Raw genomic sequence first — 15,217 nt, 5'->3', positions numbered from 1 at the left:
CTGCCCAACTCAATCTTAGCAGCTGAGTCCTTAGCCATCTTCAAGAATCGGCTAAAAACACATCTCTTCCATCTTTATTTGACCCTCTAACTCTAACACTCTCTATTCTAATTCTATTCTTTATAAAAAAAATAATAATAATCAAATAAAAAAACTTGCCCCTTTTAGACTTGCACTCTATTTATTTACTAACTGCTTGTTTTCTTAAAAAAAAAAAAAAAACAAACACTTGCTTTTCTATTTTTTTTTTTTTCTATTGGTTTTCTTTTTATTTATTATACAATTATAATTCTGACTTTCTGACTTCTGATTAACAAAAGCAAAAAAGGCCTCTAACACTAGCTTGCTCTATTCTTTTTCTATTCTGTTTTCTTTTTTATTTATTATATGATTTAAAAAAACCTTGCTACGTGTACTGCATTAAGCTAACTGAGACTTGTTATAGCACTTGCATATCATTGCTCTTTTGTTGATTTTGATTGCTTCCATTGTCCTCATTTGTAAGTCGCTTTGGATAAAAGCGTCAGCTAAATGTCTTAATGTAAATGTAAATATTATTTTAGATTTATTTGTAATTATTTTAAATTACTTTGTAGAGATAAATAGTCTTTGTCTGTTCATCAAAAAAACAAAAACAAAATTAGGTCCACTTTTATAAAATTGTTTAAAATAACAAAACACAAAAACGTTCAAAGTGGGGTGAATAGCTTTCATCAATACTGCACATTCACTAGTGAACCATCCTTTTGGAGATTAGTTAGTTTTCGCTGTTATAAATTTTAAGATCTTGCTGATTACATATAAAGCCCTGAATGGTTTAGTGCCTCAGTACTTGATCGAGCTTCTATCGCATTCAAATCCTTCATGTTTACTGCGGTCTCAGAACTCTGGCCAGTTGATAATACCTAGAATATCAAAATCGACAGCGGGTGGAAGATCCTTTTCCTATTTAGCACTCAAACTCTGGAACAGTTTTCTAAGCACTGTTTGGGAGGCAAAGAAACTCACACCTAATCACATCTCTAATTAAAATCCCTTAAGGTATAGTTAAGCTACATTATTTAGGATAACTGGAACCAGGAACACTTCCCATAACACCCAAATGTACTTGTTACTTCATAAGAAGAATTGCATTTGCTTACATACAGTACATAATAATAATATAACACTATAATATTATTAAATAACATCAAACCACAAATCTGACTTGTGATGTAGCCCCATAAATCACACTGTGTTAGCTCATTTGGCCAGAGGATATTTGGTCTGAGCTTAGCCTGGTTTCTTCCAAGGCTTGTTTCTCTATTTCTGTCAGCTGATGGAGTTTGGGTTCCTTGCCACTGTCACCTTTTGGCTTGCTTGGGATTTAAAAGACACTAAATATTCAGGAATATTATCGATTTGACGGCACTGACACTATCAGATGTGGAACTGAATTGAGCTGAATAATGACACTACTGTCTTGTGCATAGCTGTTTTATAGTGGAGTCGAATTAGTTTATAATTGACAAGTTTGCATCATCATCAACACTGTTAATGAACTAAATCAACATTGAACTGACTCAAGCCGAATAAAGAAACTACTGTCTACTGATTCAATTGCTAAATTGAATCTTGTTTTATTATTATTATTATTATTATTAAGTGATGTATAATTAAACTTCACACAGTTATTGCACTGACCTGACTGGAGCTGAATAATGAATTGTCTTTTAAGAACTGCTTTACAATTTGGACTTGCCTTATATTGGAATTTGGCATCACAGATTCTGTTACTTTCCTGTTTAATATTGTGAAGTTGTTTTGAAATAATCTCTATTGTAATAAAGTGCTTTATGATTAAAAGCAACTTGACATTCACTTGACATCTACACAACATCATTCTAGCAAAAGATGCTGTCATTTTTCCCTGAACATATATTACTAATTAAACTAAAGTTCTATAGACAGAGCATATGGATATTAAAACTACCCAATCATAGAGTATGTAAACAAAAACATAATGAGTGTGTAACACTTACTGTGACAAGCGGATCTTCACATCAGCCACACTGTACTGACCCTGGAATGGATGGCTAAGAACAGAGTCAATAATAAGGTAAAAAAAAAAAAAAAAACTTTTTCCTGTGTTATAGTCATTTGTCAAAATTATTCTTAATTATTATTTTTTTTTAAGAAATATGCTTCCCCTGCCATCGAAAGTGTAAAAACATTTAACTGAGGACAGTTTAAAAACCTCAACATGATTTGTAAAATAACAGCCAACTGAGCAACACATGCTATTAATGCAGTTGGTGAAGGAGGGTGCAAGTAAACATGTTTTGCAAATGAACATGTTGTTACTGAACACATTTTACTCTATAAATTAGTAAGTTTGTAACTTGTGTTTATATAGTACATTCATGCCCACACAAGGTCTTCTGAAGGTAGTTCACAGTTCTTTAAATGATCTTCATGATTTGTGACCTAGTGTTATGAGTTGCTCATTTAGTGATGTACATCTGTGTGCTGAACAAGGGAGACCAGAGACTATTGTGACACAATCTGACCAATTTAAAATAAATACTTAAAAGTAGCTACATATTAGCTATCAAACACGTTTTAAATAAGTTTTAAAACAATCTGTAAAAATATGAAAGATTCATAATAATAATAATAAAAATAATAGTATTAATGCATATACAAATTTTAGTCTGATGCCCATGTTTTCTAAGGTTACAACCCTCCCAACCAAACTTGCAGTAGTGTGATAGCTTGCAACAACAGCATTCTTTGTCCTTGACAGTAACTTTCAGTTTAGGAACAAGTTGTAGATTTTAAAACTAGTAAACAAATATGGGAATAATAATAAAGTTTGAGATAAACAGTAGAAAAAACACAGATTTACAAATGTTAAATCAAAATGTGGAATAACCATCCCCAGTCTCACATATTTTACTGAACAAGCTCGCTGCTTTTTAAAATATGGTTGACATTATTTTGGCATACTATAAAAAATAGTAAGCAGTATAAAGTAAGCAGAAGCTAGTATTCTATATGGTTTTGTCTCAGCTGTGTTTGACTCAGTTGACGTACCCTGGTGTGATACTGGCCATGGCTAGATGCTTGTTGCTGATCCACACTCTGTAGTTGTGTGTGATTTTCCAGGCGGATGTGAATGCAGTTCCATAATCTGCCAACAGACGCTCATGATCTGATTAAAAAATACAATCAGAAATACAAAATAAAACTTCATGCAATGACACAACATGACAATACATGAACTTGAACTGAATTGAGATGAACAATGACACTATTGTCTTATGTAGAGCTGCTTATTGCTGAATTGAACTTGTTTCATAATGAATGAATTTTACACATTTATTGAACACAACTGAACTAACACTGAACTGACTGGTGCTGAATAATGACACTATTGTTTTGCTACAGCTGCTTTAATGCAGAATTTTGAATTTGCCTCATTTTTTAAGTTTCCATCATTGAATCGGTTACATTCCCGTTTAATACAAATGTGAAACTGTTTTGAAACAATCTCTATAAAAGCGCTATAAAAATTAAAGTGACTTGACTTGACATATATGAATCTGGAGTAAGGTGTGCTCAGTTGGTAACTTGACTTTATTAAGGAAAAAACGAGCACTGAATTTCTGACCATGGTAAAACAGTGATACTCTAAGGCAAAGATAACTCTTTTAGATACTTTAAATAAATATGCCTCTGTGAGTAACACTCTCGGCTCACAGCAAGAAGGTCCACCCACGGTTTGAGTGCCGGCTGAGCCAGCAGAACATTACTTTATGTAATTTGCATCTCCTGTGTTGGTGTGGGTTTTCTCTGGGTACTCTGGTTTCCCCCATAATGTAAAGACATGCAGGCTAGGTCAATTGGAGACTAGGTATAAGTGCAATTGTGTATGTCTGGGACAGTATGGCTGTGCCTGTAGTCACTGTATCACATCACAAATTGAAGATAACAGATTGTCTCCATTTCAATACACACACAAAAACATTTCACCATATACACCCTTAATCCATCACTTAATTACTATTGTTCATTGTTAATTAATGCTTATTCATAATACATACAGGTATTCTAATACATTTTATACAAATTAATAATAGTTATTAGTGTGTTGTAATGCACCTTGTTGTAGAGCAGAAGATAACAGTGAGTGGATGTATAGGCCAAACTGTGCCCGTATCCACTCGTCTCCACCCTCCCAGCCCGTCCCATCCAGAAACACATCCTCTTTGTTTTCAGTGACATGTTTTACCAGATAATCAGCGAATCGTAGATCAGCTGTGCTTAAATACAACATTTTGCGCAACTCTGGGTCATGGATCTGAATACGAGCTTCATCCACCTGCACACAGGCACATTTAAAACAATTAAAGCTCACCAGCTATAGAACATCTGAGAAGATATTTGGTTTAACAGCCTCATGGGTTAAAAACACATCATCTCTCCCTACAACACAAAATCATAAGGAAATCAGCCACAAATAGTGACTGGCTGTCATACAACTCTGACAATGATTCAAGGACATCAAGGACTGGTCATCAAGACACCATGATCCAAGTAGACTGCTACGCTTTTTCTAACATTATAGGTGTGGAGGTTGGCATCTCCCCACATCAGAAAATATTTTGTCTTATTTTTGGATAAATAATTTTATTTGAATCATATCTTCTCCATAATCTAGTCACAACAGTTAACAGCTCGCCAGACGGGAAGATTACCACTGGATGTCGTTTTAAGTCATACACTCCTTTCTACGGAAAATGTTTGTCGGAGGAGATGATTTTATGCACTTGCTAGTATTGGCTATAGCTAAACGATCAAATCCCATCAATTTTGTCAAAATATGTCCATTTTGGCCATGTATATTATTTAAAATGATTTTACATCATTTATTATCATTTGGGGGTAAAGATCTATGTTTCCAGACAGAATCATTTTCATGACTGTATTACAGTAATGAGAATCATGATGGAGAATAAAGAAAATTACAATCAAAAGTAAAACTACAGATGCATTACAGTAATGATAATTTAGATTACAAATTTTAATGACAATCATGCTTAATTATTGCCATGAAAATAATGTCACGATGCAAAAAATACACAGAACTCAATACGGTGAAATCTGAGCTGCACACATTCTTGATAGGCTTTGTGAGATTCATTCAATAATATCCCCTATGTCAGCCTCTATAATATTAGAGTGATTATGGAGCAAAGACAAAAAAGCAGATTTACTCACATCCACAATGGCATCACTCAGGTGGCGCTGCTGACGGAAGAGGATGTTGGTCGCTCCGGCAACAAAACCTCGAACACTTATGTCTGACAGCAGGTGGTGCTGTTGGAGTGCCATGTATGGCATGCACAGGTAACCCTGGAAACAGGGCAAAAGGCAATGAAATCAAAATGTTGAACAAATCAAACTGGCATGATTAATCCAGTGGTCAGGGTTTGGTTGGTTAGCAGTTAGTCCTGGCTGGTAGAAGCTCAAATTTAATTCAAGAGTAAAACATCTCTCTGCATTCTCATTCTTGTTGACATCTTGTCAGTTAACTTTGCTATTCTATGCATATGTCTCCTTACATTTCAATGTCATGAGGGGTTTTTCTTGAGTTGTCAGTTCATTGAATTGCATATTTATGATTAACTAATTTACTGTGTAACTAATATACTGTGCTTCTTGTTCTTATTACATAGCATCAATAGTTTAAATCAATGTACAGTGGTTATAGAAAAGAATCACCCCCTTTAAAATAACCACATTTTGTTGCTTTGCAGCCTGAAATGAAGACATACACCGTTTTTGTTTTATCCAGCTGTATTTACTCAGTGCAACTTATAACATCCAAGTGAAAGATATAACACCAACATGTCAGTAAAAAAAATAAAAACAGAATCACTGAGTTGGGGGGGAAAAAAAAGATCACCCCCTCCTAAAAATTACTTGTAAACTCAATCAGGTGTAGCTAATCACCTTCTCAATGATAAACAAAGCCATTTGTCTTTCAACTGTGATCAGCTGTGCTCATTATGATTAGCTCAGCATGAAAAGAGCTTTCCTGCAGCATTTCAGTCCTTGGTAGTTCAACTGAAGCAAACAATCAACTATAGCCCGATTCGGACGGTAACTGTTTCTCATATGGACGTCTGCAAAAATAAATTTACATATCACCTCAGTGATAAAACTCATGGTTTCGGATGGCGATTTATTCACAGTGGAGAAGCGAGATCTGTGATCCTACAAACCCGGGAACACGCTGCTCACGTGGCCAGTCACATGATTGTCTGCTGTAAATAAAATTAATTTTAAATTAATTTTATTTACACATGTATTCTTATTATTGTGTAAAATGTATTTAAAAATATTTATGTCAAATGCATTCTTATTCCAAGCATATTTTATAATATATAATCCTATTTATTATTTGATTATTTAAATCTCCTGTTTAAAAATAGGAAAATAGACATGCTATAGTTGTATATAATTCTACGCGATCCTATATATCGGTTTATAATACACATTTTAAAATTGTATTGCATACCTGCTGCTGCCATAATAAAGACCCATTTAGAATGTTTACGTGATTTTCTTATTCTGCTCTCAGTCGCTGTGGTGGAGCAGTTATTCGTAGTGTTCGGGGGTGCTCAAAAAGGGTTTAAACTCTGAATTTTGAATCGATTGCTTCTCGTAAACTCAGAGATGTGGATTCAGACGGCAATTAAATTACCACACGACCTTGGTGTTTGTCAAAAAACATTAGGTAATTCGGCCGGGGATTTTTACGGGGGTGGTGAGAGAAAAACACCGACATCTTGGATTCGGACGGCAATTAAATCACAGACTACCCCATGTAAATGGTGAAAATCACTTATGTCCCCCTGAGAAACAATTACCATCCGAATGGGGCTTAGGGGTGACAAGGCACTGTCAAAAGTTGTGGGGTGAATGTGATTCATTAGAACAACATTCTAATCAACCAATCAGAATTGAGGGATACGTTTTTCAAGAAATGTCAGTTTTAGGCTTACAATCAGGGTTAGATACTTCTACACCCTTGTTACTCACCTATCATTTCCCTCTGATTTTAGAAATAAATTATAGGTAGGGTTAGGTTTAGTGGTAGGGATTGGGTTAGGTCTATATTTTTGGACAGTATTGTTGAGCCAGGAACATGTCTTACTTGCCAAAATCACGGCGATCAAGTTATGGACAGGCACAAGTCAGCAGATGGATACAAAAACTTTTTTCAAAGACTTTATCAATGCCTAGAAACACAGTGTAGGCTATTATTAAGAAGTGGAAGGAAAAATGGATGGGGCAAAATAACGTAAAATTCTTGAGAAAAATCTGCTGCCCTATGCCAGAAAGTTGTCAATGGGAAGAAGGTTTACCTTCCAACATGACAATGACCCAAAGCACACAGCAAAAGAAGAGTGGGCAAATATTGCAAAGTCTAGATGTGCAAAGTTAGTAGAGACTACTAACCAACTCAGTTATTCAGTTTTTTTTTCCTGACATGTTGGTGTTATAATCTTTCACTTGGATGTTATACGTTGCACTGGGTAAATACAGCTGGATAAAACAAAAACTGTCCATCTTTACTTCAGGCTGCAAAGCAACAAAATGCTAAGCCGAGCCGAGCCATACCATGCAGTGGAAAAGTGCCATATGATACCGGCAAAATATCATTTTGTCAGGGAAATATCTTAACCTTGGTGTAGTTGTTTATGTATGCATATTGTAGTTATTTGCTGTGAGATTAAATTGCATGTTTAATTTTTCTGTTGCTTTGCTCAGAGACTAAATAATCTAGACTAGGGCTGTCCAAACTCGGTCCTGGAGGGCCGGTGTTCTGCAGAGTTTAGCTCCAACCCTAATTAAACAGACCTGAACCAGCTAATCAAGCTCTTACTAGGCATAGAAACTTCCAGTCAGGTGTGTTGAGGCAAGTTGGAGCTAAACTCTGCAGGACACCGGCCCTCCAGGACCGAGTTTGGACAGCCCTGATCTAGACCTACATGCATTTGAAGTGAATTACATTTTGTACACATACCTTATGTACACATACCTTATGTCAGGGGTGTCCAAACCTGTTCCTGGAGGGCCACTGTCCTGCAGAGTTTACCTCCAACCCTACATGATGCGTTGGAGCTGGTTGAAGCTAAACACTGCAGGATGTTGGCCCTCCAGGAGCAGGAATGGACACCCCTGCCTTCTGATCAGGCGAATTGCCATTTCTGATGTGCAGCAGCAAGCTGTTAAGTTGTCACAGCAATTATTTTTTATTTTTTTTATAAGGAGACTTAGAAAAAAAAGTGTTTTACCAGTACAGTATTTTTACCAGTTCATATTTTTAATGTAGCGTTTAACTCTTGAATGAAACATCCAGTTTTCATAGAACTTGGCACACATGCAAGGAGTGATTATAACCTAAAGGTCTAGAATTACATTTCTAAAACCTTGACAAATGACAATGTAATTGGAAGTTTGATGTCATATAAATACCATACTAAATGTCTACCATATTAAAGAAAAACCTTTCTTAATAGCCTCATTTTTTCTCATCTCTCTAGAGTCTAGACCCTGGTAATAACTTGCAAAATATTTGTCTTAATTTGATATTGCTTCTTTGTTGTGAAATATTTTATGTATTTACATTTTTAGTCTGTTGTATTTAATATATATTTTTAAAGATATTAAATACAGCAGATTAATATCTTTTTTTTGAAGATTCTTTTCGAGGCTGAAACATAAACATTGCTGCTGAGGAACTGTGCTACACTACTACCTTCAATAAATTCTTCTTGTCATAAGAACAGTGGTCAAGCTTACTTATTTTATTTTTATATATGTGAGAAATCTAATACATTGGCCACCCAAACGAGTCCTCAGCCAAATATAGAAATATCTAACAGTTGTCTTTGTTAGCCAATGCAGCCTTGAGGTAATCCAGAAATAACTAAAAGCAAATGTTCATACTGTGGTATTTGGATGACATATAGTATATACCAGGGATCCTCAAATCTGGCCCACGAGATCCACTTTCCTGCAGAGTTTAGCTCTAACCCTAATCAAACACACCTGAGCATGCTAATCAATGTCTTCAGGATCATTAGAAAATCACAGGTAGGTGAGTTTGATCAGGGTTGGAGCTAAACTCTGCAGCGCACTGGACCTCCAGGATAAGATTTGAGGAACCCTGGTATATACAGTTCTAACACACACACACACACACACACACACACACACACACACACACATGTATATATATATATATATATACACACACACACATTATATATATATATATATATAAATGTATAATAAAACTTAACTTGAACAAGTGTGGTTTTGCTCTAAAGAGTATGGTGGATGTGGATTGTGTTCTGTGTGCACACCTTTGTAAAGATAGCGAGTGGTAGTCCATACTGGTCCTCTTGCAGCCCAGATATCAGGCCCGAGGTCAACATTCCTTGTCCTGTGGCCGACTGTGGCTGTACTGTTATTGGCAGTCCTGAATCTGTGTCAAACATATTTGAATGAGCTACGTCTACTTTCCCTTCCATTTCATCCATCACATGAGGCTCCAGCGTCTCCCATTCGCACTCTGAGTCCAGCAAGCTTCCTGCATGAGGCTGAAGGTAGTGTGTGTCCAGAGTAGTGTTACAAGGCTTTGATTGATCCGGCTGATCACTGACATCATACCTGCCCTCAAGCTCTTTTGATATGTTAGTAATATCTGTAGTAGACATAGAAAGTGATTCTTCATCTGCAGATATGATTTCTGGTGAACTGAAGTCCTCTGAGATGCTTCTCCGGGGCTGATAGTGAGAGGAATCTGCCAGTCCATGCTCTATTATACCTACAAAATAAATAAATACTTTACAAAACTTAAGTAATTATGTTTACTCTTTAAAATAATTCCTTCTCAACTAACTAGTCTCACCTAGCCAGATATTTTGTCACCATAAAATTTGCTCCACTTCAAGAACTGGCAAATTAGGAATGAGTTTTACTTTGTTCATAATGTTCCATTTAGCGGCAGGCTTATTTATTATATAGAAGTGCAATGTCTTGATGGGCTGATGCAATCTTTCACAACAAAAAAGTTACTTTTGGGAATAAACCAGTCAGAAACTTGATTAACAAGATTGACAGAACAATGCATCATGGGTTTTGGTTGACTTTTTGTGAGCTGCTGCAGCACAATCTAAGTCTGTTCCTGGCACTGGCAAAAGAACAGTAAACACTGGGGAAAACCACTATTAATCACACTATTATTGATCCAGATATTTCAATCTTTACAAATCACAAAATGAAACAGTTATGCTAAATGATGGAAAAATATTAACAGTGCAATTAGTCTGACACATTTACATTGAGAAGGTGCCTATGTTATGTTGGACTGGCGTAAATCTGTTTGATGATCTGTGCCACCAACTGAACTGGAGTTTCTGGTGGTTTCTACCAAACTGGAATGTGTGTCTTTTTCAACATTTTCAACTGCATAAAAGTGACAATACAGTACTGAGTTCTATTGCATAAAGCAGGATGAACAAGCTCTGAGTTTCACAGTAGGTTTAGGGTTGACCAAACCAAAAACCAAACAAATCCTACCTAGTTTAGATCAGGTTCAGCAGGCCCACTGAACTCACTATTCTCTATCAACTCAGTTTGATTCATGATTAACGTAGCAAACAATCACAATCCTACCCCGAATAAAACCTTTTAGTGTAAACAACAGTAAAGAACATTTAATCTTCTTGAGTCCGAAAAACTAGAGTTTGTTCAATATAAATTCAAACCTACCTGGGTAGTCATTGAAACTGGCATTGTGTAAAATTATTGTGTAAAAGTATTATCATTATGCTTATGCATTATGTAAATTATCATTATGCCTATTTAAAAGCATTATCATTATGCATACGAACATGATTTTGAGTTTGTCACACCTTAACATAAACACTAATACGGTGTAACGATAACACTTTTAAACAGACTTGACCTGTACTCTACAGGGTAATTAAATATTTACATTTACTCACAACAGTCAACTCACAAATGAGAAAAATATCAGTGCTCTGCTCCCTATAGCCAGCCTAACCCTGGTTCAGCAGCAAACATGTGCAATTTCTTTGGCAACACGTGCAGTCATTAACATATTATAAAATGATTATCAGATCAAGTAATGTACAATTAAAAGCCAAAAATTGATTATCATAAAAAATAGTTTGTATTAGATAATTTAAAATTTTTAAGAATCTTGTTACTGTCAAGTTACTGTGTTATTTCTTAATTTCTAGGTCAGTGCTTCAGTTTTTAGTTTGAATAACACACCCACCAATTCAAATCTGGCACCAGATCACAACCTTTTTACCTGGAAACAATGACAGGACGGTCATCAGTGTTTCAACCAATCTCTTCACTGGAGTCACATAAAATAGGATCTATAGGGAGATAAATACTTGTGTAATTACGACTAGACTCATCCATGAGAATCCACTTTACTACAAAGAGTGTATTGAGATGGTAATAATGACCTTCTTTTCTAGCAGAATCAGTTTAAAGAGAATCAAAACCTACAGCAAATAAAGAGAAAAAACACAAGCATTTAGACCAAAGAGTTGCTTTGCAGAGTTTGCAAGTTACATAATGAAAATCTAAACAAATACATATTATGCAAAAGGATGAAGCAGAATTTAAAAAGAAAGTGTCCAGTCCTTTACCTTGTGTTTAAAGTGCAGAATCAAATCTCGGGCAGACAGACCTTTAGTTAAAAAAATAATAATTGGAAAATAGGAAATTGATAGGGTTATATATACTACAGCCACATTTATTTCAAATCCTAATTTGACTTTATCACATCCCAGAGTTGTGTCATGAAAACACCATAAATAAAATTGGCTGTACAATTTCATAACTGGTGTTTGAGTAGTTATCCAAATACTCCTAAAAAACATTTAAAGATAACATGAAACGTCATTTGCAACCAATTTGACTTCCATAATGCAGCATATTTATGTATAAAATAAAATATTCTATTCTAAAAAATTAAGGATGGACTATTTTATCTATAGGTTTTTATTGGATGCTGAAAAGCAGGGGTTTCGTTTCTTACATAATGCTGCAAAGTAGGCATTTCATACACTCACTTTTTAAGGAGGCTTTTTGTTTGGGATGTGTAGGATGCATTGATAAGTCAAACACAATAAGACCAAGAATGTGTATTTGGAAAGTAAATTTGGACATTACACTCTCCTTATCCAATTACTATCATTTAGAGGTTAAATAATCAATTATATTAGTGAAAAGCAGATTCTTGAATTACTAAACTATAGTAGTGAAAAGTGTTTTTGAATTACCCAGATAAATCTGTGATCCCTCCAGCGCTGTACAGCTTAAAGATCTGTTCATATGATCATAGAGCTCCTTCAAAGAGCCAAAAACAAAAATACATGAAAGGTGCACTAAGTGATTCTTTGCTTCTGGCTAATATGACATCCGTCTTTTTATACTGACATCTGTGTTAATGCAGCATTATACAAAAGCAAATATTTGCAGTTACTGTAAAAATTCTCCGTTCAAAGATATATTTGACAACAATATTTGAATGATTAATTTATTCTGGAACTGAAAGTGGGCTGATAAAAGACCCTTTTCACATACATATTCTGTTAGTTTCAGTGTGTTGATTTATATTATATTTACTGTTTTCTAAGGGTTTCTTAATTTTAGACCATTTAATTTTTTTAAACACTGATATGACTGGAGTTCTACATCTTTAAACAAATCTTACGCATCTCATAAAAACATTTTTACTAGCTGTATTAGTTCTTAATATATCAGACAATGAAATGTGTGTGAAAGAACTTGCCTTTAGGATGGAGATCTGAGAGAAATCTTTTTCTTCAAAGTAAGCGTGAGTTATGAGCTGAAGTTTAGCCTGTATCAGACCAAACAGTGGCTGAAACAACAATAAATTACATTAATAATTTGCAGAAACAAGCAGGCATTTTTATGTAAATAAAGGCTTCTCTGCCATATACATGTCTTACCAATTGACTGAGAACACAAACACTCTTCTGAACCGTCTCTCTTGTGATATCTGCCTCTCGTACTTTTAGTGCCTATAATACAAAACATTAAAATATCAGATTAGACATAATGGGATTACAGTATCTATCAAAATACCTTGTTTATTTTTTTATTAAGAAGAAAGGATTCTATTGCATTTCTTTGGATTGAGGAAACCATTTTACATTATTCTTTCATTTTGACTTCATTCATTAAGAAACATCTCTTTTACTAATAGCTGCATGGTATCATTATGATAGCATCAGACTACATTCTTCTGGCTTATGCTCCTCTGCACTACATCAATTAAAAATGAACGTAACACTTTAGATTAGGGAACACTTTCACTATTAAAGGGATACTCCACCCCAAAATGAAATTTTGTCATTAATCACTTACCCCCATGTCGTTCCAAACCCGTAAAAGCTTTGTTCGTCTTCGGAACACAATTTAAGATATTTTGGATGAAGACCGGGCTAGTGACTGTCCCATTGACTGCCAAGTAAATTACACTGTCAAGGTCCAGAAAAGTATGAAAGACATCGTCAGAATAGTCCATCTGCCATCAGTGGTTCAACTGTAACGTTATGAAGCGACGAGAATACTTTTTGTACATGAAGAAAACAAAAATAACGACTTTATATTATTTTTTTTTCATGCATGACCGGGTGTTAACCATATTTTCTACTGATTGAGAGAGGAAATACTGCAGTATATTGACTTAGACCCTATTTTACGGTCATGATGAGTGAATATTGTCAAAAAATACCACACTAAATAGTGACTAAACACGACCCCTTTTAATACATGTTAACCAGGAGTCACTCTCATTTATAATCGCGGAATCGTCTGATAAAATCAACATACATCTACACTAAAGAGCGGCTATGCGGTTGTTTTGGCTATATTACTTTTTTGTCTCATGCAGCACACTGCATGCACCCTGAGTAACAAACTAAAAAAAAAAAGTGCATGTGATATTAACAGATGACCTACGCTCATATTTATAATCCCAAACAATCAGTAAGCAACAGGTGCTTGGAAACGCTGTTTTGTACTCATTTATTGATGAGTCGGCTGCGGTGCGGCCAACTGAATGCGCTGCTTCTCTGCCGCTCACTGAACAGACGCCGAGAGAGGTGACACTTCTCCGGGAAAGTAAGACCTCGCGTTCGCGGGACAGCACTGGTGAAATCTTCCAACTGAACCATAGCTAAGGTTTATCCAAAAAAGTCCCTAGGTTTGTCAGTATGAATATCCTATGGAAAAAAGCTGCTAAAAGGGTCTGAAAGATGCTAAATCTAGTGCTAAAGTCACGCTTGTGTGTGTGTGAGACGCAGGAGCTGATGGCAGGGGCTGTGGAATTTTTGTGGCGGTCAATGTGGATATTGTGGATGAGTTCTTCTGTGTCATCACGTTCTATTAGTTCTACAGCTTCAGTTTCGGAACTTTCACGCTTAGTAACATACAGCTGTTCCCTCACCACAGTGCAACAGTGAAAACGGACTCCTTTCAAACAGTGTCGCGTTCTGAACGTTGTTTAAGAGATATACACCGGTATACCGCCCAGCACTACGCTACTGTGATGCAGAGAGACACAGAGGAGACAAATTGTTGAATAAAGTTCAATAAAGTTGGCAGTCAATGGGACAGTCACAAGCCTCCCGGTTTTCATCCAAAATATCTTAAATTGTGTTCCGAAGACGAACAAAGCTTTTACAGGTTTGAAACGACAAGGGGGTAAGTGATTAATGACAAAATGTTCGTTTTGGGGTGGAGTAACCCTTTAGGGGTTAGTAAAACTAAGGGTTTTCCCTCAATCAACTCCTAATTTTCTGCTTATTGACAGTAAGAAAGGAAGTTGTTGTAGTAGTTATGTTTAGGTATGGGATAGGGTTAAGGGAGCTAGAATATGCTCATACAAAATAAGACATTAATATGTGTATACATAATAATATACAGTAAGTACTAATAAACAGCCAATATGCTAGTAAGATGCAGGCTAATAAGAAAATGGTTAGAGTGTTCCCTAATCTAAAGTTCTACTAAAATTAAATCGTGCACAATTTTTTTTCTTTCTTTCTTATAATAAAAAAAACAAAACAGCAAAAACGTGACA

The 15,217-nt window shown here is 35.5% G+C and overlaps 1 protein-coding gene across 2 annotated transcripts in view; it reads right to left on the bottom strand.

Moving 5' to 3' along the window:
* Positions 1-15,217, bottom strand: part of avl9 (AVL9 homolog (S. cerevisiase)) — a 52,967-nt gene that overhangs the window by 8,247 nt on the left and 29,503 nt on the right. Inside the window, exons 2-12 of one of the 2 annotated variants that reach the window (XM_016239946.1) lie at positions 13,080-13,151; positions 12,899-12,988; positions 12,387-12,453; positions 11,751-11,791; positions 11,565-11,603; positions 11,402-11,471; positions 9,423-9,886; positions 5,263-5,397; positions 4,144-4,363; positions 3,076-3,193; positions 2,022-2,075 (exon numbers count right to left, since the gene is read on the bottom strand). In XM_016239946.1, coding sequence (XP_016095432.1) covers positions 2,022-2,075; positions 3,076-3,193; positions 4,144-4,363; positions 5,263-5,397; positions 9,423-9,886; positions 11,402-11,471; positions 11,565-11,603; positions 11,751-11,791; positions 12,387-12,453; positions 12,899-12,988; positions 13,080-13,151 — 1,370 coding nt within the window. The remainder of the gene's footprint in view (positions 1-2,021; positions 2,076-3,075; positions 3,194-4,143; positions 4,364-5,262; positions 5,398-9,422; positions 9,887-11,401; positions 11,472-11,564; positions 11,604-11,750; positions 11,792-12,386; positions 12,454-12,898; positions 12,989-13,079; positions 13,152-15,217) is intronic. The other variant, XM_016239947.1, reaches the window with a different exon arrangement.

This window comes from Sinocyclocheilus grahami, unplaced genomic scaffold (assembly GCF_001515645.1).
Source record: "Sinocyclocheilus grahami isolate Dianchi unplaced genomic scaffold, SAMN03320097.WGS_v1.1 scaffold578.1, whole genome shotgun sequence".
NCBI classification, from domain to species: Eukaryota; Metazoa; Chordata; class Actinopteri; order Cypriniformes; family Cyprinidae; genus Sinocyclocheilus; species Sinocyclocheilus grahami.
Note: the sequence above shows the minus strand (reverse complement) of the source record. Positions and strands in the feature narration are given on the sequence as shown.